Source organism: Balaenoptera acutorostrata, chromosome 19, assembly GCF_949987535.1.
Source record: "Balaenoptera acutorostrata chromosome 19, mBalAcu1.1, whole genome shotgun sequence".
NCBI lineage: Eukaryota > Metazoa > Chordata > Mammalia > Artiodactyla > Balaenopteridae > Balaenoptera > Balaenoptera acutorostrata.
This window is the reverse complement of record NC_080082.1, coordinates 52,082,622-52,105,151: the sequence shown is the minus strand read 5'-3', so window position 1 is coordinate 52,105,151 and position 22,530 is coordinate 52,082,622. Positions and strand designations below refer to the sequence as shown.

The window sequence follows — 22,530 nt, the reverse complement described above, 5'->3', positions numbered from 1 at the left end:
CACATGGGCTTAGTTGCTCTGTGGCATGTGGGATATTCCCAGACCAGGGCTCGAACCCGTGACCCCTGCATTGGCAGGCAGATTCTTAACCACTGCGCCACCAGGGAAGCCCTTGGTTTTTTTTTTTTTTTTTTTTTTATAAATATTTTTTAATTTTTTTTTTTTTTAAATTTATTTTTATTTATTTATGGCTGTGTTGGGTCTTCGCTTCCGTGCGAGGGCCCTCCCTAGCTGCGGCAAGCGGGGGCCACTCTTCATCGCGGTGCGCGGGCCTCTCACCATCGCGGCCTCTCTTGTTGCGGAGCACAGGCTCCAGACGCGCAGGCTCAGCAGTCGTGGCCCACGGACCCAGTTGCTCCGCGGCATGTGGGGTCCTCCCAGACCAGGGCTCGAACCCGTGTCCCCTGCATTGGCAGGCAGATTCTCAACCACTGCGCCACCAGGGAAGCCCCTAATTTTTATTTTTTATATTTATTTTTGGCTGTGTTGGGTCTTCATTTCTGTGCGAGGGCTTTCTCTAGTTGTGGCAAGCGGGGGCCACTCTTCATCGCGGTGCGCGGGCCTCTCACTGTCGTGGCCTCTCTTGTTGCGGAGCACAGGCTCCAGATGCGCAGGCTCAGTAGTTGTGGCTCACGGGCCCAGTTGCTCCGCGGCATGTGGGATCTTCCCAGACCAGGGCTCGAACCCGTGTTCCCTGCATTGGCAGGCAGATTCTCAACCACTGTGCCACCAGGGAAGCCCCAAGCCCTTGGTTTTTTGTTTTTTGTTTTTTTTTAATATAAATTTATTTATTTATTTATTTTTGGCTGTGTTGGGTTTTCATTTCTGTGCGTGGGCTTTCTCTAGTTGTGGCGAGCGGGGGCTACCCTTCGTTGCGGTGCGCGGGCTTCTTATTGTGGTGGCTTCTGTTGTTGCGGAGCATGAGCTCTAGGTGCAAGAGCTTCAGTAGTTGCAGCATGCAGGCTTAGTAGTTGCGGCATACGGGATCTAGGGCGCGTGGGCTTCAGTAGGTGTGGCACATGGGCTTAGTTGCTCCGCGGCATGTGGGATCTTCCCAGACTAGGGATCAAACCTGTGTCCCCTGCATTGGCAGGCAGATTCTTAACCACTGCGCCACCAGGGAAGTCCCTATACACAGGTTTTTGACTGCAGCAGCTGGGCTCCCCTAACCCCCGAGTTGTTCAAGGGTCAACTGTACTTGGCATACCAAGGGATTAAAACCAGTCTCTTTCTGTCAGACTAAACTCCGCTCAGGGAAGTTCAAGAAATTCCCGGTCCTGAGTTGGAATCCCAGAATCTTCCTTGTGGTAAGGAAAGCTGTGAGCCTCTCTGTGAAAATCTTGAGGAAGAGTGAATATGGCACATGCATGAGGGAAAGAGGATGGCTAATTTGTCTCCACTCTAGAAGGAGCCTGGAACCCCTGGTGCTAAAGGAAGGAGCGCTGTTGTTCAGATCTGATCAACATATTTGGATTACAGAGGAGCTTTTTCAAATAAGTCAGTTTGGGAGATAAAGTGAAGATCATTCTCTCAGGGACCTCAAAAAAAAAAAACAACAACAACAACAAACACCTTTTACAGTAGGCACTGTCAAGGTTTCTGAAGAGGTTGAGATTTTACCCTATGTACAAGCTAGTAAGCTAGCCTATTACTGTTTCATGGAAGCTGGCAGAGGACATGAGATTTCTGGTCAAAAGCAAAGGACTTTACCCATGGCACACCAAAGAAGCCTCGTGTCTGTGTTGGTTCTCTATGCCCCCACGTCCCACAGGCATGGAGCAGGTAAGCCTAGATGGATGCTGGCACGTGCAGTGGGTTGTGTTACAGGAAGGGAACACTAACCCTGGGTAGCTTACTACTTCACAGCAGTCCGTGAGCAAGACTTTTCTCTCTCTCTTTTATTTAACTATAGTTGACTTACAACACTGTGTTTGTTTCACGTGTACAGCTTCAGATTTTTTTCCATTATAGGTTATTATATTGAATATAGTTCCCTGTGTTATAAAGTAAATCCTTGTTGCTTATCTATTTTATGTACAGTGGTGTGTATCTGTTAATCCCATACTCCTAATTTATCCCTGCCCCTTTCCCCTTTGGTAACTGTAAGTTTCTTATCTGTCTGTGAGTCTGTTTCTGTTTTGTAAATAAGTTCATTTGTATTTTAGATTCCACATATAATATATTTGTCTTTCTCTGTCTGATTTACTTCACTTAATATGGTAATCTCTAGGTCCCATCCATGTTGCTGCAAATGGCAATATTTAATTCTTTTTTATGGCTGAACAATATTCCATTGTGTGTGTTTGTGTGTGTGTGTGTGTGTGTGTGTGTATACAGAACATCTTCTTAATCCATTTATCTGTTAATGGACACTGAGGTTGCTCCCATGTCTTGGCTACTGTGAATAGTGCTGCTATGAACATTGGAGTGCATGTATCTTTTCAAATTAGAGTTTTCATCTTTTCCAGATATATGTCCAGGAGTGGGATGGCTGGACCATATAGTAACTCTATTTTTAGTTTTTTAAGGAACCGCCATACTGTTTTCCATAGTAGCTGCACCAATCTACATTCCCACCAACAGTGTAGGAGGGTTCCCTTTTCTCCACACTCTCTCCAGCATGTATTATTTGTAGACTTTTTAATGATGGCCATTCTGACTGGTGTGAGGTAGCACCTCATTGTAGTTTTAATTTGTATTTCTCTAATAATTAGCAATGTTGAGCATCTTTTCATGTGCCTGTTGGCCATCTATCTGTATGTCATTTTTTGAGAAATGTTTATTTAGGTCTTCTGCCCATTTTTTGACTGGGTTTTTTTGTTTGTTTGTTTGTTTTTGATATTGAGTTGTATGAGCTGTCTGTATATACTGGAAATTAAGCCCTTGTTGGTCACATTGTTTGCAAATATTTTCTCCCAGTCCGTAGGTTGTCTTTTTTTTTTAATGCATGAATTTTTTAAAATTTCTTTTCTTTTTTGGGGGGGTATAGTTGTTTTACAATGCTGTGTTAGTTTCTATTGTACAGTGAAGTGGAGTAGAGTTCCTTGTGCTATACAGCAAGTTCTTTTTTTTTCTTTTTTTTACAAATTTTATTTCATTTATTTTATTTATTTACTTTTGGCTGAGTTGGGTCTTTGTTGCTGCCCACAGGCTTTCTCCAGTTGTGGCGAGCAGGGGCTACTCTTCATTGCAGTGCGCAGGCTTCTCATTGTGGTGGCTTCTCTTGTTGCAGAGCACGGGCTTTAGGCGCGCAGGCCTCAGTAGTTGTGGCGCACGGGCTTAGTTGCTCCACGGCATGTGAGATCTTCCCGGACCAGGGCTCGAACCCATGTCCCCTGCATTGGCAGGTGGATTCTTAACCATTGTGCCACCAGGGAAGCCCTGTACCTGGGTTCTTTTGCTTAGCATTCCTTGGAGGATTCATACATATTGCTGACTGTTGTTTCAGATGATTCATTCTCATTGCTGTACATTATTCTACTCTATAAAGATACCAAAATTTCCCCATTCTACTGTTGATGGGCACTTTAGTTCAATACTTTTGATGAACATATGTATGCTCCCAAGGACTTCTGCATCTCATGTCTACCTGCCTCAAAGCTCTGCCTTATTTCTTACCTCACAAGAAAGGAACTTTAAGGGATGATCAGTTATCAGGATTTTAAAAGCGACATGCCAAGTGAATTAGTGATTTTACTTTTGCAAATATGCTATACTTATATTTTTCAAGTATTAGTGTTATGGACAGAATGTTTATGCCACTCACCCCCAAACTCATATGCTAAAGCTCTTACTCTCAATGTGATAGTATCTAGAGATGGAGCCTATGAGAGGTAATTAGGGTTAGATGAGGTTATGAGGGTGGGCCCTCATAGTGGGAATAGTGCCCATAAAAGAAGAGACACCCCTATCCTCAAAAAGACAACAAATAACAAGTGTTGGTGGGGACGTGGAGAAAAGGGAGCCTTTCTGCACTGTTGGTGGGACTGTAAATTGGCACAGCCCCTGTGGAGAACAGTATAGAGGTTCCTCAAAAAATCAGAAATAGGACTGCCATATGATCCAGCAATTTCACTTCTGGGTATTTGTCCTAAGGAAATAAAAATACTAATTCAAAAAGATATATATAGGGACTTCTCTGGTGGTGCAGTGGTTAAGAATCCGCCTGCTAATGCAGGGGACACGGGTTCGAGCCCTGGTCCAGGAAGATCCCACATGCTGCGGAGCAACTAAGCCTGTGTGCCACAATTACTGAGCCTGAGCTCTAGAGCCTGCGAGCCACAACTACTGAGCCTGTGTGCCACAACTACTGAAGCCCGTGTGCCTAGAGCCCGTGCTCCGCAACAAGAGAAGCCACCACAATGAGAAGCCTGCGCACCACAATGAGAAGAGTAGCCCCCGCTCGCCGCAACTAGAGAAAGCCTGCGCGCAGCAGCGAAGACCCAACACAGCCAAAAATAAAAATAAGTAAATAATTAATTTAAAAAAACAAACAAAAAATCAAATCAACAGATATACAAAACTCCATAACTTTTTAAAGACAAGTTCTATCTTCCTTTAAACTTTTTAAGCTCTTTAAACTTTAAAAAATCTGGTAAGTGCAACATCAAACATTAAAAATACAATACAAAAGGAAATTAGAATACAATCTCACATATAAATACAGGTGCAAACATTCTAAATCAAGTTAACAAATGGAACTGAGCAGGTATAAAAAATAATATACCATGGCTGACTAGGGTTTATTCCAGGGATGATTAAAAACTAAGAAATCTATCAGTATTAATCAATATATCAATAAAGAAGAATAGTAAATGACTAAAGCAACAAACAATGAAATGGAGTTTGGAAAAAATGAGGCATTTCTAATGTAGGAAACTACTTAAATACAATACAGATTATTTGGGGCACATAACCAAAAGGAAATAATAGATTAACCATGAAATGTTGACATAATTTCCATTAAATTGGAGGAGAAGCCTGAAAACCTGAAAGCCTGAGACTCAAATTATTTCGTCCTGCATTATATTTAATTCTAAAGCTTAAACTTGTATGGGACAATGGTGTTAACTATCAGATGGTGAATGACTGAATAAAATATTGGATTCTCCACCTGAAACAAATGGACACAGAAGTGTATGTTATAAGGGACAATCACACTGACATCATAGCTACCAGTACGCAATACCACTGACATCATCACCACCAATGTACAATACAGCCAAAGTTATTTCGATAAAAGTAAAGAAATAATCCATATAAATATGTTAAAAGGAATTTCCTTTTTGACTTGCAGATAATTTGATTATATAGAAAACTAAATAGTCTAATAAAATTGTGAATAGAAATAATAAGAATATTTGGTACGACTGAAAACTTACTATACTGAAATTTAAAATATTTGTATGAGGGGTACTGAACATAGTAAAAAACAGCATAAATCAGCATAAGTTTGGAAAAAATAAGGACATATAAAACAAGCAAAGGATTTGGATACTGAATATTTTTTAAAACGCCTATAAATCAGAAGGAAAAAAATGAATAAATGGGCAAAAAACGAGACTAGGAAAATCACAATAAGTAACATGATTGGCTAATAAAAATATATGGAAAATATTCAACTCACTAGTAATTAAAAAACTAAAAACTAAACCACACACTAGAAGAAGAAATACAGGACATTTATTTCGCCTTTGACTGAGTTGCCAGATGTCCACAAAAATAAACAAGTTACCAATATGTACCAAAGGTGAAAATGTATACAACCTATGCCTGAGTAATTGGACACCATTGCTCTTGTGTACTAGTATACAGGAGCAAAGCTAGTCACTGGTTTTGTAATAGTGAAAAACTGTCAACAACTGTATAATGGCCAATAGATAAGATTTAAATCTATTGAGGTATATTTATATCAAGATTGGGCTAAAAGATATTTCATTTTGTAGAAAAATAGCAACCCTACATTCAGAAAAAGGACACTAATTGCAGGTCAGGATGTGAGCTGTTAGCCATCCAATTATCGCTAGTAACATGAATTAATGACCCATAATTCCAATCTGAGAGTCACTCCCTTTGGATTTGGCAACATTTCCCAGAGAGATTAATAGGTATTAGAAATGGAGGTTCCCTGGTAACGTTTTGAAGTGTTCTTTACCACAGGTCTCCATTTGTTTGGTCAATATGAGCTTTTCATTATTCAAACGTAGAGATTTAGTATTCAGTACTTCGTAAACTTGTTTAAGCCCAAAAACATTTTAAAAAGTACTGTCAAGTACCAACAATATTCCTGGGGCATAATTTCAAAAACGTTGGATAAAGGTATGTCTGTACATTCAACATATATATATAGTAACTTGGAGAAGTACCATGCTGACCTACTGTAGGCTTATTTTATTACGGAACTCAAATTATTCTGTCTTGTGTTATATTTTATTCTAAAACTTAAACATATGGGACAATGATGTTAACTATCAGATGGTGAATAACTGAATAGGATAGTGGATTCTCCATCTGCAACAAATGGTCATAGAAGTGTAGGTTATAAGGGACAATCACACTGACATCATAGATGGTTGGTTGACAATGCATAATTTGTAATTTCCATGAATCATTCTTATTTGAAAGATAAGAATTCTTTTATAGGGCTAAATACCAATTGTGCAAAAACACAGTATTTCATCAAAACTAATATGATTTGCTGCTGGCACTTTCTTCACATTTACAGAAAATACAGGGGAAGGCAATTCAAAAGACTAATTTCTGACATTTATCTGGATGGAAGTGTTTGAAAATAGGTATCAAGTATGTCAATAGGTATCAAAAATGGTCAAGTATGTGTGTTGGGGGGTGGGAGAGAGGTTCCTTTTAGTATTAAAGAAATCAGTTATCTATATTCAGCTCATTCATAAATTTAAATAAAGATTAGAAAAACTGGGCTTCCCTGGTGGCGCAGTGGTTGAGAATCTGCCTGCTAATGCAGGAGACACGGGTTCGAGCCCTGGTCTGGGAAGATCCCACATGCCACGGAGCGGCTGGGCCCGTGAGCCACAGCTGCTGAGCCTGCGCGTCTGGAGCCTGTGCCCCGCAACGGGAGGGGCCGCGATAGTGAAAGGCCCGCGCACCGCGATGAAGAGCGGTCCCCGCACCGCGATGAAGAGTGGCCCCCACTTGCCGCAACTAGAGAAAGCCCTCGCACGAACCGAAGACCCAGCACAGCCAAAAATAAATAAATAAATAAATTAAATAAATAAAATTAAAAAAAAAAAAAGATTAGAAAAACTAATGAATCTAGATCACAGATTCGCAAACTTGTTCTTAAAGGGCCGAAAGTAAATGTTTTTAGGTCTACGGGGCATACGGTGTCTGTTACAACTAACTCTGCTGTTGAAGACAGAAAACAGCTTTAGGTAATATGTAGGTGAATGAATACAGCTGTGTTCCAATAAAACCCTAGAAAAACAGGTGGTTGGCCCACAGGGCAATCGTTTGCTAACCTGTAATATTGAAAGTACTAAACTTGGATCAACAGCTTTGTCATTCAAGATTTATAATTAAACAAGAATAGTTAAGTCTTGAACATTCTAGATAAATGCTTTTTTTAAACATCTTTATTGGAGTATAATTGCTTTACAATGCTGTGTTAGTTTCTGCTTTATAACAAAGCGAATCAGCTATACATACACATATATCCCCATATCTCTTCCCTCTTGCGTCTCCCTCCCTCCCACCTTCCCTATCCCACCCCTCTAGGTGGTCACAAAGCACCGAGCTGATCTCCCTGTGCTATGTGGCTGCTTCCCACTAGCTATCGGTTTTACATTTGGTAGTGTATATATGTCCATGCCACTCTCTCACTTCGTCCCAGCTTACCCTTCCCTCTCCCCGTGTCCTCAAGTCCATTCTCTAGTAGGTCTGCTAGATAAATGCTTTTTAATTTCATAGTTCTTTTGGTAGATTCTCAGTTTCAGTTGGCGGGTAATATATTTAGATTTTCTACACTTAGTTTCATAAGGAAACCTCATTTAGCTTTTGATTTTTAGGACCTATTATTCTAGTAGAGATTTGTTATAATTATGTAATCCATATATCAATGAGCTAGAAATACTGTTAGAAATAATTTCCTTCTTTAAGTCTACCCAAGTATGTGTCATAGTGCTGCTTTTAATAAAAGAGTTGTTTTCCTTTGATTTTATTTTATAAAATTTACATTAAATTTTATAAAATAAAATCAATATCATCTTAGGTTAATTTTGATAAATTACATTTTTTTCCAGGAATCTAATACATTCTTTCAATTTCTAAATATACTGGAATAAACTGAAGCATTGACTTATAATTAAAATATTTTTTCTTCCATATTTACGGCTAAATCCCCTTTATTTGATGCTAATATACTTTTTTTTTTTTTTTTTTAAAGGATTTTCTTATTTATTTATTTATTTATTTATTTTTGGCTGTGTTGGGTCTTCGGTTCGTGCGAGGGCTTTCTCCAGTTGCGGCAAGCGGGGGCCACTCTTCATCGCGGTGCGGGGACCGCTCTTCATTGCGGTGCGCGGGCCTTTCTCTATCGCGACCCCTCCCGTCGCGGGGCACAGGCTCCAGACGCGCAGGCTCAGCAATTGTGGCTCACGGGCCCAGCTGCTCCGCGGCATGTGGGATCTTCCCAGACCAGGGCTCGAACCCGTGTCCCCTGCATTAGCAGGCAGATTCTCAACCACTGCGCCACCAGGGAAGCCCCCTAATATACTTTTAATAGAAAAATTTTAAAGTTAAAAAACACTGTTTCAAGATTACTATTTCATTTCTAAATTATAGAACTGTACTTCTAGATGAATTCATTGCTTTTCATGGGAAAAAACCCAAAACTCTGAGTATCATTTTGGTTAATAATCAATAAGCTCTAATAATTTTATTTGTATTAATTGCTTCCTATATTGGCTTAGGATTTATGATGTTATATTTCTAACTTTGTAGGTCAAATTATTATTCATTGTTTTATCAGTTTTATCAACTCCTACTAAGTGAGGGACTGAATAGTTCTGGGGATAAAGCAGTGAACAGAAAGTTGTGGTCTTCATTTTTTATTTCATGCATGCATTGAAGAGTATTACATTTCCAAAGAGTAGAGGTTTGGCAACATCCCAAAGCTGGTATATAGGCATTTTATTATTGTTCCTTTCTGAATAGCCCTAATTTCAATTTTAATTTTCTAATTGATTCAGGACTTATACATGAGATTATCAATTTGCAAAAGGAGGTGATAAAATATGTAGATTAATAACTGTAAAATGAATCTCTACAATGGAGAGATCTAGCAGTCTCCACTATAACCAATCTAGCACCATTAATAGTAGGAAAGTGCTTCTTAATGTACACAACATAAACTCAATTAAACCTCTTCATTTAACTTCAAATTTACTGGAACTATTAGAGATAGAAGAACAGGACAAATGGACCTACAATGAAGCAATTTTAAAAATCCAGAACATGAGACATTCTGTAAGGTAACTTTCCTGTACTTTTCAAAAATCCAAAGTAAGGAAAACATGGTGGGGATGCTGTTCTAAAACAGAAATTGGCAATTTTTTTGTAATGAACCAGACAATAAATATTTTAGGCTTTGTGGGTCATACAGCCTATTGCAACTATTCAGCTCTGCCAAAGAAATACCAAAGCAACCATAGACAGTATTTAAACGAATGAACATGTCAGTGCTCTCATAAAACTCCTGTTTTAAATCCTCTCATGATTTTTACATTTTACTAGAGTTTGTCCAGAAAAAATTATTTAAAACTCAACAAGGCATAAGGAATTACACAGAGCTAAATTCATTACATCCATATGGACTTGATCTCATAATGATACAAATACTAATACTAATACTAATAATACACTAATAATAATACCAATGATAATACTAAAAATAGTATCTAATACTTACAGAATAAACACTATGTTTAAGATAGCTTTCCAAGTTTTTTATATTCCAATAACAGCACTATAATGTAGGTATTATTATCATCATTTACAAATGACTCCCACAGGGATATAGATATCTTGCATGCAGGCTGTAAAGAATCAAACGGCAATCATGACGGTTTTTTCACATTTGTTAGGTCAACAGGGGTTTTCTGTGGTATTAGTTTTTTCAAATGTAATAATAACTGACGAGGGCTATAGAGCTTTTATAAATAAAGCATAAAAAACAAGGGCCAGTGGTTGAGAGTCTGCCTGCCAGTGCAGGAGACGCGGGTTCGAGCCCTGGTCCGGGAAGATCCCACATGCCCCGGAGCAGCTGGGCCCGTGAGCCACAATTACTGAGCCTGCGCGTCTGGAGCCCGTGCTCCACAACAGGAGAAGCCGCGATAGTGAGAGGCCCGTGCACCGCGATGAGAAGTGGCCCCCGCTTGCCGCAACTAGGGAAAGCCCTTGCACAGGAACGAAGACCCAACACAGCAAAAATAAAATAAAGAAATAAAATTTAAAAAAAAACAAGGGCAGGGCTTCCCTGGTGGCGCAGTGGTTGAGAATCTGCCTGCCAATGCAGGGGACGCAGGTTCGAGCCCTGGTCTGGGAAGATCCCACATGCCGCGGAGCAACTAGGCCCGTGAGCCACAACTACTGAGCCTGCGCGTCTGGAGCCTGTGCTCTGCAACAAGAGAGGCCGCGATAGTGAGAGGCCCGCGCACCGCGATGAAGAGTGGCCCCCACTTGACGCAACTAGAGAAAGCCCTCGCACAGAAACAAAGACCCAACACAGCCAGCCATAAATAAATAAATAAATAAATAAATAAATAAATGATTTTTTTAAAAAAAGGGCATTTCCACATTCTGTGAATTTTCCTCCATTATGAATATTCTGATAATCCATAAATAGAGAAATGCTAGTAAAGGTCTTCCTATGTTACATAAAAATACACCATAGGGTGCTTCCCTGGTGGCGCAGCGGTTGAGAATCCGCCTGCCAATGCAGGAGACATGGGTTCGAGCCTTGGTCCAGGAAGACCCCACATGCCGCGTAGCAACTAAGCCCGTGTGCCACAACTACTGAGCCTGCACTCTAGAGCCCACGAGCCACAACTACTGAGCCCTTGTGCCACAACTACTGAAGCCCGTGAGCCTAGAGCCTGTGCTCCGCAACAAGAGAAGCCACTGCAATGAGAAGCCTGTGCACCGCAACGAAGAGTAGCCCCCGCTTGCCTCAACTAGAGAAAGCCCGCGCGCAGCAACAAAGACCCAACACAGCCAAAATAAATAAATAAATAAATAAATTTATTAAAAAAAAATACACCATAAATTTCTGAATCTGAACAACATTTGGGTCCTAACTAAAAAATGTGAAACATTATTTACATTCTGATAGGTTCTCACCAGTATAAATTATTTAATGCCTTATAAGAATTGAACCATATCTAAAAGCTTTCCCATGTTCTTTTCATTCAAAATTTTTCCCAGTGTTATAAATGTATGGATGTACTATACATTCTCTACTGCATATATATGCTTTTCTACAGTCCTTAAATTCATAAGTTTTCTCTCCAGTATGAATTTTCTGATGTACTTTAAGGCTTGAACTAAGCTGAAAAGACTTACCATATTTGTTACATTCAAAAGGTCTCTCACCACTGTGAATACTCTGATGTCCAGTAAGTCATCCATACACACTAAAGGCCTTCCCACATGCCTTACATTCATAGGGTTTCTCACCAGTGTGAATTCTATGATGTATTTTAAGGCTTTCAACATGACTAAAGGCCTTCCAACATTCTTTACACTCACATGGTTTCTCACCAGTATGAATTCTCTCATGCCTGTCAAGGTTTGAGGTGCGACTAAAGGCCTTCCCACAGTCTTTACATTCATAAGTTTTCTCACCAGTATGAATCCTCTGATGCATTCTTAGGCTTCCACCATGAATAAAGGCCTTCCCACATTCTTTACACTTATAGGGTTTCTCACCAGTATGAATTCTCTCATGTTGAATAAGTGCTGAAGCATGACTTAAAGCCCTTCCCACATTCACTACATTCATAGGGTTTCACGACAATATGTATTCGCTGATGTGGAATGAGCTGATAGCCAGAACTAAATGTCATCCCACATTCCTTACATTTATAGGGCTTCTCCCCAGAATGAATTCTCTCATGTTGAACAAGATTTGAGGCATGACTAAAGGCCTTCCCACATTCCTTACATTTGAAACCCTTGTAACAAACCCTTGTTTGTTACAAGGGTTTCTTGCCAGTATGCATTCTATGATATACTCTAAGATCTATACCATGACTAAAGATCATCCCACATTCACGGCATTCATAAGGTTTTTCACCAGTATGAACTCTACCATGTTGCACAACATGAGAGGCTTGACTAAAGGCCTTCCCACATTCCTTACATTCATAGGGTTTCTCACCAGTATGAATTCTCTGATGTATTCTAATTCTTCTACCTTGACTAAAGGCCTTCCCACATTCCTAACATTCATAGGGTTTCTCACCAGTATGAATTCTCTGATGTATTCTAATTCTTCTACCTTGACTAAAGGCCTTTCCACATTCATTACATACATAGGATTTCTCAGCAGTATGAACTCTGCCATGTTGAGTAAGATGTGAGGCACAACTAAAGGCCTTCCCACATTCTTCACATTCATAGGGTTTCTCCCCAGTATGAATTCTCTGATGAACTCTTAAGTTCTATCCTATGACTAAAAGTCATTCCACATTCCTCACATTTACAGGGTTTTTCACCAGTATGAATTCTCTGATGTCACAGAAAGTTGGATGCATGATTAAAGGCCTTTCCACACTGCTTACATTCATAAGGCTTCTCACCAGTATGAATTCTCTGATGTACTGTAAGGTCTGTGTGTTGACTAAAGGCCTTCCCACATTTGTCACATTCATAGGGTTTCTCACCAGTATGAATTTTCTGATGTAGAGTAAGAGATGAATATTTTTTATAAATGCGGACATTTTCATAGCTGATTATTTCATACCGTGACTTCAAATCTAACAGAAATGAGAAAAACATTTTGTTTTCCTTGACAAAGAACAGTGTATATTCTATAGTACATTCTTTTAAATTAAAAATATCACTCATTAGGGCTTCCCTGGTGGTGCAGTGGTTAAGAATCTGCCTGCCAATGCAGGGGACATGGGTTCGAGCCCTGGTCCGGGAGTATCTCACATGCTGCAGAGCAACTAAGCCCATGTGCCACAACTACTGAGCCTGCGCTCTAGAGCCTGTGCACCACAACTAGTGAGCCCATGCGCTGCAACTACTGAAGCCCGCGTGCCCTAGGGCCTGTGCTCCACAACAAGAAAAGCCACCATAATGAGGAGCCCATGCTCTGCAACGAAGAGTAGCCCCCACTTGCCACAACTAGAGAAAGCCCACATGCAGGAACGAAGACCCAAAGCAGCCAAAATAAAAAAATTAAAAATAATGTTTTTTTAAATCACTCATTAGAGATGACTACTTTAGACAACTCTATAATCAGCTATACAGTTTGTAACAGTTACTGACACTTTCTCCGTAACTCATTTATCACACTTTACTAAAGTGATTTAATATACTCTTTCCTGCATCAGTTTCCATGAAAGATTTACAGAGGTGTGACTGGCCAAAACTGTGAAAACAGCAGCAAAAAAACGATTGTGATAAATGGTAACAATACAATGGAAAGCAATAAGTCCAAAATGATACAAGAGAAAATAAATGAAAAAAATCATCTTCACCATCAAATAACTCCTTAACTGAAGAAGTTCTAGTAGCATCATGGTGATGTAAACTTGTTATAGTCGATCTCCCTCTCTGATATCAATTAAAAATGCTTGACAAAATAAAAAAATCAAACACCTCAGGTCCATAAATTAAACAAAAAAGGGCTTGTGGAGGGGAGTGAAAACCTTAAAAAACGACCTACACTAGGCTGAGTTTCTTGCCACCTTCTCTACCACTCATAGCCTTGCCAGACGGGTATATTGGGGCAAAAATGGGCTGTCAAAGCCCCAACATATTTCCTGCTACAAGAATCATGGCAAGGAACACTACCAAACTGGAAAGTGAGAGAGGAACCCTAGAAAGGAAACATTCAGAGAAGGAGATTCCCTGATTTTGGGTGGAAACAAGTACAAATCTTAGCCTAAACATGAATCACATATGCATGAGAAGGACACAAACGAGTACAGCAAAGCGTTAGAGAACCAGAGAATTACACTACTTCCCATGAACAGCAGGACAGAACGTGTAGTCTAAATTTTATTGCTTCAATTCCTTGCTAAAGTAAAAATATCAACATATCAACACAACATAGCACTCACAATGTCCATGAAACAATTTAAAATTATTAATTGTAAAAAGAACAAAAAAACGTGATCCCCTCTCAAGGTAAAAGATAAACCGCAGATGCTGAGACAACCCAGATGTTGTAATTATCAGTCAAAGATATAAAAGCAGTTATTTTAGCTATACTCTAAGAGATTAAAAAAATTTTAAAAAACCACACAGTTGAAATTATTGATAAGAAATATAGCCAGAGAAAAAGAAACCACATAAACAAAAAAATTAAAATTGTAGAACTGAAATATATAATTTCTAAAATTGCTGGATGAGCTTACAGCAGAATGGAAATGACAGAGGAAAAGGTAAACATGATAGATGTACAGAAGTTATTCAAGTTGAAACTCATCAACAGTACAGGTTAAAAGTCTTATAATAGAGCTTCAGGGACTTGTGGTAATATATCTAAAAATGTGATTAGAATCTGAAAAGGAAAGGGACAGACTGAGGCAAAAAATTGTCTGATTGAAAAAAACAACACTACTAAAGGAATTTATTTAGGCTTATGGAAAATGATACAAAAGAGAACCCTGAATCTTCAGGAATGAAAGATGGCATCATGAAAGGTAAATATCTAGGTAAATACATAAGATCATTTATTTCCCTATTAAGTTATTTCAGATATATTTGACTCTTGAAAGCAAAGTTTATAACAGTCTGGTGGTGTTTTCAGTATGTGTAGATATGATAAACATGACAATTATAAAGGGAAAGGTAAATATAAACATATTGAAGATACAAGGTTTGTTCATTTTACAAGAAATGCTACAATATTTGTAAAAACAGATTGTGAAAGCTTAGGTATATTGTATACTGTAACCCCTATAACATACACTAAAACAAATATTCAAAGAAAAATAGCCAAAATTCCAACAGAAAAACTAAAATGAATACTAAAGAAGTATTTAAATACTCCAGTACAAGGCAGGAAATGGGAAACAGAAAACCTAAAACAAAGGAAGATCGGACATTAGGAAGATAGTGCACTAGGAAGATATAGCCCCTTGTTCTCCCCAAGAGACCCTGAATTAACAGCATTATATGTACCAAAATACTTTTGTGAAAACTCTAAAAACTAGTTAAGGGGCTCCAGCACCCAGATAAGCACATAAACAAGAGAAGAGACAGCCAAGAAGGTTACAAGTTGGTGACAGTTTGCTTGCCCTAGCCCCTCTTGCCACCCAGTGTAATGAGGTGTGATGGGGAGAACAGCTACTCCTAATTTCTGGATCCTTCCTCAGGATAGGAAAAAAGTGAAAGTTGTGTCCAACATTCTGACTTCTCTAGGGGCTGCCCAAGGGACTGGTTTCTGTCTCACCTGGCTTGGACTGCTGATGAGAATGGTGGCATAGTTTGTATATCAGATTGGAGGCGACTGAAAACACAGGTGAGCACTGCAGTGTATTAAAGCAGCAGAGAATATACATTTCCAGAGGCAGGCACCAGGAGAAGCAAAATATTAAGGGTAGAGGAATACAACAGAAACTGAAAGGTCCTCAGAAGAACCAGGAAATTAAGATAGTTAAAAGCAGCCATTTATACTAAAATAAAAGCATACACACAACCCCAAAGAAGATGCATCCCAAGAAAAGGTTTGAAAGGTTCCAGAACCCCTGGCTGGGCTTACTGGTGAAGGTAGTAAGCCAGTCTGTAAAGAGTGCGAGAGGCGGCTGTTTCTGCAAAGCCAAAATCTCAATGAAAAATCACAAGGGATACAGAGAAACAGGGAAATACAGTCCAATCAAAGGATCAAAACAAAGCTCCAGAAACCAACTCTAAAGAAAAGCAGACCTGTGAAGTTCTTGAAAAAGAATTTAAAATGATGTTTTGAAGATGTTAACAAGTTAAAGAGATCACAGATAGACAAATAAATGAATTCAGCAAAACAATGCATGAAGACAATGAGAATATCAACAAAGAGATAGAAATTATAAGAAAGAACCAAACAGAAATTCCGGAGCTGAGAAATACAATAACTAAATGGAGAAATTCACTAGAGAAATTCAATAGCAGATTTCATCAGGCAAAACAAAGAGTCAGCAAACTTGAAGAGAGGTCACTTGAAATCATCAAGTAAAAAAGAAAAATGAATGAAGAGTGCCTAGGGCACTATAGGAAAATATCAAGAGGACCAATATGCACATTGTAGGAGGCCCAGAAGGAGAAGAGCAAAGGGGCAGCGAGATTATTAGAGAAATAATGGCCAAAAATTTTCAAAATATGAGGAAAGAAATGGATACACAAATTTAAGAAGCTCAATGAACTCCAACTAGGAAAATTCAAGAGACCCACATCAAGACACATTTATAGTGTGTATTATATAAAACGGCTGAAATTCAAAGAAAGAAAATGAATAAGCAAGAGAAAACAAACTTATCAAAAGCAAGCGGGCTTCCTTAATATCAGTGTATTCTTCAGCAGAAACTTTGCAGATCAGAAGAAAATGGGATGATATATACAAAGTGCTGAAAGAAAAGAAAAAAAAAAACTATCAACCAAGAATACTGTATCTGGAAAAACTGTCCTTCAAAAATGAAGGAGTGAGACTTCCCTGGTGGCACAGTGGTTAAGAATCCACCTGCCAAGGCAGGGGAACCGGGTTTGAGCCCTGGTCCGGGAAGATCCCACATGCCACGGAGCAACTAAGCCTGTGCGCCACAACTACTGAGCCTGTGTGCCACAACTACTGAAGCCCACGTGCCTAGAGCCCATGTTCTGCAACAAGAGAAGCCACTGCAATGAGAAGCCCTGAGAAGCCCACGCACCACAACGAAGACTAGCCCCCGCTCACCACAACTAGAGAAAGCCCGTGCACAGCAACAAAGACCCAAAGCAGGCAAATAAATTAATTACTTTTAAAAAAACAAATGAAGGAGTGGACTTCACTGGTGGAGCAGTGGTTAAGAATCCATCTGCCAATGCAGGGGACATGGGTTCGAGCCCTGGTCCGGGAAGATCCCACATGCTGCAGAGCTACTGAAGCTGCGCGTCTAGAGCCTATGCTCTGCAACAAGAAGCCACCATAATGAGAAGCCTGCACACTGCAACGAAGAGTAGCCCCTGCTCACTGCAACTAGAGAAAACCCACACACAGCAACGAATACCCAATGCAGCCAAAAATAAATTAAAAATTAAAAAAAAAATATGTTTGCACGTAATAAAAACAAAAAATGAAGGAGAAATCCATACCTTCCCAAATGAACAAAAGCTGAAGGAATTCATTACCACTAGACTTGTCCCACAGGAAATGCTAAAGGGAGTCCTTAAAGTTAAAATGAAAGAACATCAAAAAGCCATGCAAACCCATATAAAAGTATAATATTCTTCAATAAAGGTAAATATATGAACAAAACATAGAATCCTATATTACTGTAATTTTGATACATAAATCCACTTTAAATTCTAGTATAGAATCTAAAAGACAAAATCATTTAAAAAAACCCACTAATCTATGTTACTAGGTATAAAATATAGAAAGATGTAATTTATGACATAACTAATGTAAAGGGTGGCGCAGTGGTTAAGAATCTGCCTGCCAATGCAGGGGACACAGGTTCGAGCCCTGGTCCAGAAGATCCTACATGCTGCGGAGCAACTAACCCCGTGCGCCACAACTACTTAGCCTGCACTCTAGAGCCACGAGCCACAACTACTGAAGCCTGCGCACCTAGAGCCTGTGCTCCGCAACAAGAGAAGCCACCGCAATGAGAAGCCTGCACACTGCAACGAAGAGTAGCCCCGCGCACCACAACTAGAGAAAGCCCGCGCGCAGCAACAAAGACGCAACGCAGCCAAAAATAAAACAAATAAATTTTTAAAAAGACTGTTATAACTTTAAGATATTTTATGTAATCAAAATGGTAACCACAAAGAAAATATCTATAGAATATACACAAAAGGAAATTAGAAGGGAATCAAAGCATGTCACTACAAAAAAATCAATGAAACACAAAGGAAGGCAGTAAGCGAGAGGAAACAAGGGTCAAAAACCCCACAAAGTATACAGAACATCAGTAACAAAATGGCAATAATAAATACTTTCCTATCAGTAACTTAAATGTAAACAGATTAAACTCTCCAATAACATAGACATAGATAGGTTGAATGGATAAAAAATTATTATCCACTGACTTGCTGCTTACAAGAGATTCACTTTAGGTCTAAGGACACAGACAGACTGAAAGTGAAAGGATGGAAAAAGATATTCCAGGCAAATAGTAACCAAAAGAAAGTAGGGGTGACTTTAAGTGAAAAACTGTCACGAGACAAAAAGGACATTATATAATAATAAAATGGTCAATTCACCAGGAGATAAACAATTATACATATTTATACACCAAACATCAGACCTCCAAAATATATGAGGGAAACATTGACAGAAGGGAGAAATAGACAGCAATATAATTTTAGTGGGAGGCTTCAATACCCTTCCTTCAATAATGGATAGAACAACCAGACAGAAGATCAGTAAGGAAATAGAAGATTTGAACACTCTAGACAAATTAGACCCCTCTGACATACAGAGAACACTTCACAGAACAACAGCAGAATATACATTCTTCTCAAGGGCACACGGAACATTCTCTAAGACAGACCACATTAGATCACAAGACAAGTATTAATAAATTTTAAATGACTGACATCATAGAGAGTATCTTTTCCAATCACAAAGGAATGAAATTAGAAATCATTAGCAGAAGGAAAACTAGAAAATACACAAACATATGCAAATTAAACAACATACACTTAAATAATCAATGAGTCAAAGAAGAAATTACAGGGAAATTAGAAAATATCTTAAGACAAATGAAGTAAAAAAACAGAACATACCAAAACTTATGGAATGTAGCAAAATTAGTGCTTTCAGTCTTTCACAATTTAGTATGGAAGCTGTGGACTTTTCATATGGCCTTTATTATGCTGAGGTAGTTTCCTTCTATTCCTAGTTTCTTAGGTGTTTTTGTCATGAAGGGGTAATAAATATTGTCATGTGTTTTTTCTGCAGCAATTGAGACGGCCATGTTTTTTTTTCTTTATTCTGTTAATGTGGCATATTACATTGCTTGATTTTTACATGTTGTACCATCCTTACGTTCCAGAAATAAATCCCATTTGGTAATGGTGTATAATCCTTTGCATGAGCTGTTGAATTCAGTTTGCTACTATTTTGTTAAAGATTTTTGCCTCAACAGGCATCAGAAATATTGATCTAGTTTTCTCTTCTTGCACTGTTTGTCTGGCTTTGGTATCAGGGTAATGCTGCCCTCATAGAAAAGGTTTGGGAGTGTTCCTTCCTCTTCAATTTTTTGATAAGAGTTTGAGGGGAATTGGTGTTAATTCTTCTTTAAATGTTTAGTAGAATTCACCAGTGAAGCAACTGGATCCAAGGCTATTCTTTGTCAGTAGGTTTATGATTACTGATTCAATCTCTTTACTAGTATGTCTCTTTAGATTTTCTATTTCTTGATGATTCAGTATTTGTAGATTGTGTGCTTTCAGGATTTCACCTAGGTTACTCAATTTGTTGGTGTACAATTGTTCACAGACCCCTCTTTCATTTCTGATTTTAGTTGAGTCTTCTCTACTTTTTCTTCATCTAACTGAAGTTTTCTCACTTTGGTTAATCTTTTTGAAGAACTAACTCTTGGTTTCAATGATTTTTCTCTATTGTTTTTCTGTTCTCTAACTTGTTTATTTCTGCTCTATTCTATTATTTTCTTCCTTTTCCTCTCTTTGGACTTAGTTCATTATTCTTATTTCAGTTCCTCGAAGTATGAAGTAAGGCTGATTTGAGATCTTTCTTTCTAATGTAAGTGTTTACAGCTATAAACTTCCTTCTTAGCACTGCTTTCAATGCACCCTATAAGTTTTGGTATGTAGTAAGTTTTGAAATTGGAAAGTGTAAATCCTACTTTCTTCTCTTTCAAGATTTTTTGGGAGGGACTTCCCTGGTGGCACAGTGGTTAAGGATCTGCCTGCCAATGCAGGAGACACGGGTTCGAGCCCTGGTCCAGGAAGATCCTACATGCTGCAGAGCAACTAAGCCCGTGTGCCACAACTACCGAGCCTGTGCTCTAGAGCCTGCGAGCCACAACTACTGAAGCCCACGTGCCCAGAGCCTGTGCTCCACAAGAGAAGCCACCACAATGAGAAGCCCGTGCACTGCAACGAAGAGTAGCCCTCACTTGCCATGACTAGAGAAAGCCCACGTGCAGCAACAAAGACCCAACGCAGCCAAAAATAATAATAAATAAATAAATAAATTTATTTATTTAAAAAAAAAGATTTTTGGGCTTCCCTGGTGGTGCAGTGGTTGAGAATCCGCCTGCCAATGCAGGGGACACGGGTTCGAGCCCTGGTCTGGGAAGATCCCACATGCTGCGGAGCAGCTGGGCCCGTGAGCCACAATTACTGAGCCTGCGCGTCTGGAGCCTGTGCTCCGCAACAAGAGAGGCCGCGACAGTGAGAGGCCCGCGCACTGCGATGAAGAGTGGCCCCCACTTGCCACAACTAGAGAAAGCCCTCGCACAGAAACGAAGACCCAACACAGCCATAAAAATAAAAATAAAAATAAATAATTAAAAAAAAAAAAAAAGATTTTTTGGCTAGTCTGGATCCCTTGCATATCCACATAAATTCATGATCAAGATGTCAATAATCCGGACTTCCCTGGTGGCGCAGTGGTTGAGAGTCTGCCTGCTAATGCAGGGGACAGGGGTTCGAGCCCTGGTCTGGGAAGATCCCACATGCCGCGGAGCAACTAGGCCCGTGAGCCACAATTGCTGAGCCTGCGCGTCTGGAGCCTGTGCTCCACAACAAGAGAGGCCGCTACAGTGAGAGGCCTGCGCACCGCGATGAAGAGTGGCCCCCACTTGCCGCAACTAGAGAAAGCCCTCGCACAGAAACGAAGACCCAACACAGCCATAAATGAATGAATGAATAAATAAATAAATAAATAAAAATTAAAAAAAAAAAGATGTCAATAAGCCAATGGAATCTGGGGTAGTATTGCCATCTTAACAATATTAAGTGTTCTGAATTTTTGAAATTTGCCATAAGAAGTGAAAGAACAACATAAATCAGAATGAGAAAAACTCCGAAATGAAGCCACAGACCTCAGGAACATAGTAGAGATAAAAGAAAAAATAATTTCAGAATATTAATCTAGAAAGAAATAAGAAAAACTCCAATATATTAATATTAAGACAAAAAAATTTTTAAAAGATTTTTTTTTGATGTGGCCCATTTTTAAAGTCTTTATTGAACCTGTTACAATATTACTTCTGTTTTATGTGTTTGGTTTTTTGGTCACGAGGCATGTGGGATCTTAGCTCTCCGACCAGGGATCGGACTTGTACCCCCTGCATTGGAAGGCAAAATTCTAACTACTGGACTGCCAGGGAGGTCCCAGGACAAAAATTTTTTAATAAAAAATTTTATATATGTAAAAAGTATATGAGAGAAAGTGAATAACTAATTAATTTATATTTATTTTATCTAGACTTCTGTCTCATAAATAATAAGGTTTAATTTTTGAAAAAATTTATTAAAAAATATATAAATATATTAAAAATTTAATCAGATCATGGCTCTTCAGTAATCTTAGAAAACAATTTTAATTCTTAGTAACACCTTATGTGACCTGAACCCCCATAATATACTGAATTCATGTTTTGTTAGTTACCCCTCAATAACTCTGCTCTGATCCCTTAACACACAACACTCATGTTCACTTTCAGGCCTTTCCATTTGTTGTTTACTCTTCTTGGAATGCACTTCCTCATATACTCAAATGGCCTGAGTCCTTACCCTCCATGTCTCAGCTCAAATATCACTTCCTCAGAAAAGGGTTCCTGACCGTCTTACCTCATTACCTAAATTTGCCTTATCCTTGGTAGTTTCCTTCATACTATATTCACTATGTGATGTTATTTATCTACTTACTTGTTTAAATGTTTATTTTATGTCTTCCCTAATATAATACAAACTCCATTTATTAGCCAGATATAGTAATGAATATATTTTTAGGTAATGAAGCCACATATATAAATCTAAGTGCACAAGAGGATCTGGAAAACATTTGAGTCCAAAATACAAATTAAAAGGTGCATAAGGAAGGACAGTGCCCATCACTGAACTGGGAGAAAAATATAAGAAGAATGACAAAGGGAGTGGTTAATGAAGTAAAGA

The 22,530-nt window shown here is 38.9% G+C and overlaps 1 protein-coding gene across 1 annotated transcript in view; it reads right to left on the bottom strand.

The window, feature by feature from the left end:
* Positions 1 to 12,765: 12,765 nt before the first annotated feature.
* Positions 12,766 to 22,530, bottom strand: part of LOC130705685 (zinc finger protein 607-like) — a 34,183-nt gene continuing 24,418 nt past the window's right edge. The window contains exon 3 of the mRNA XM_057533713.1: positions 12,766 to 12,950. Within this exon, the coding sequence (XP_057389696.1) occupies positions 12,766 to 12,950 (185 nt within the window). The remainder of the gene's footprint in view (positions 12,951 to 22,530) is intronic.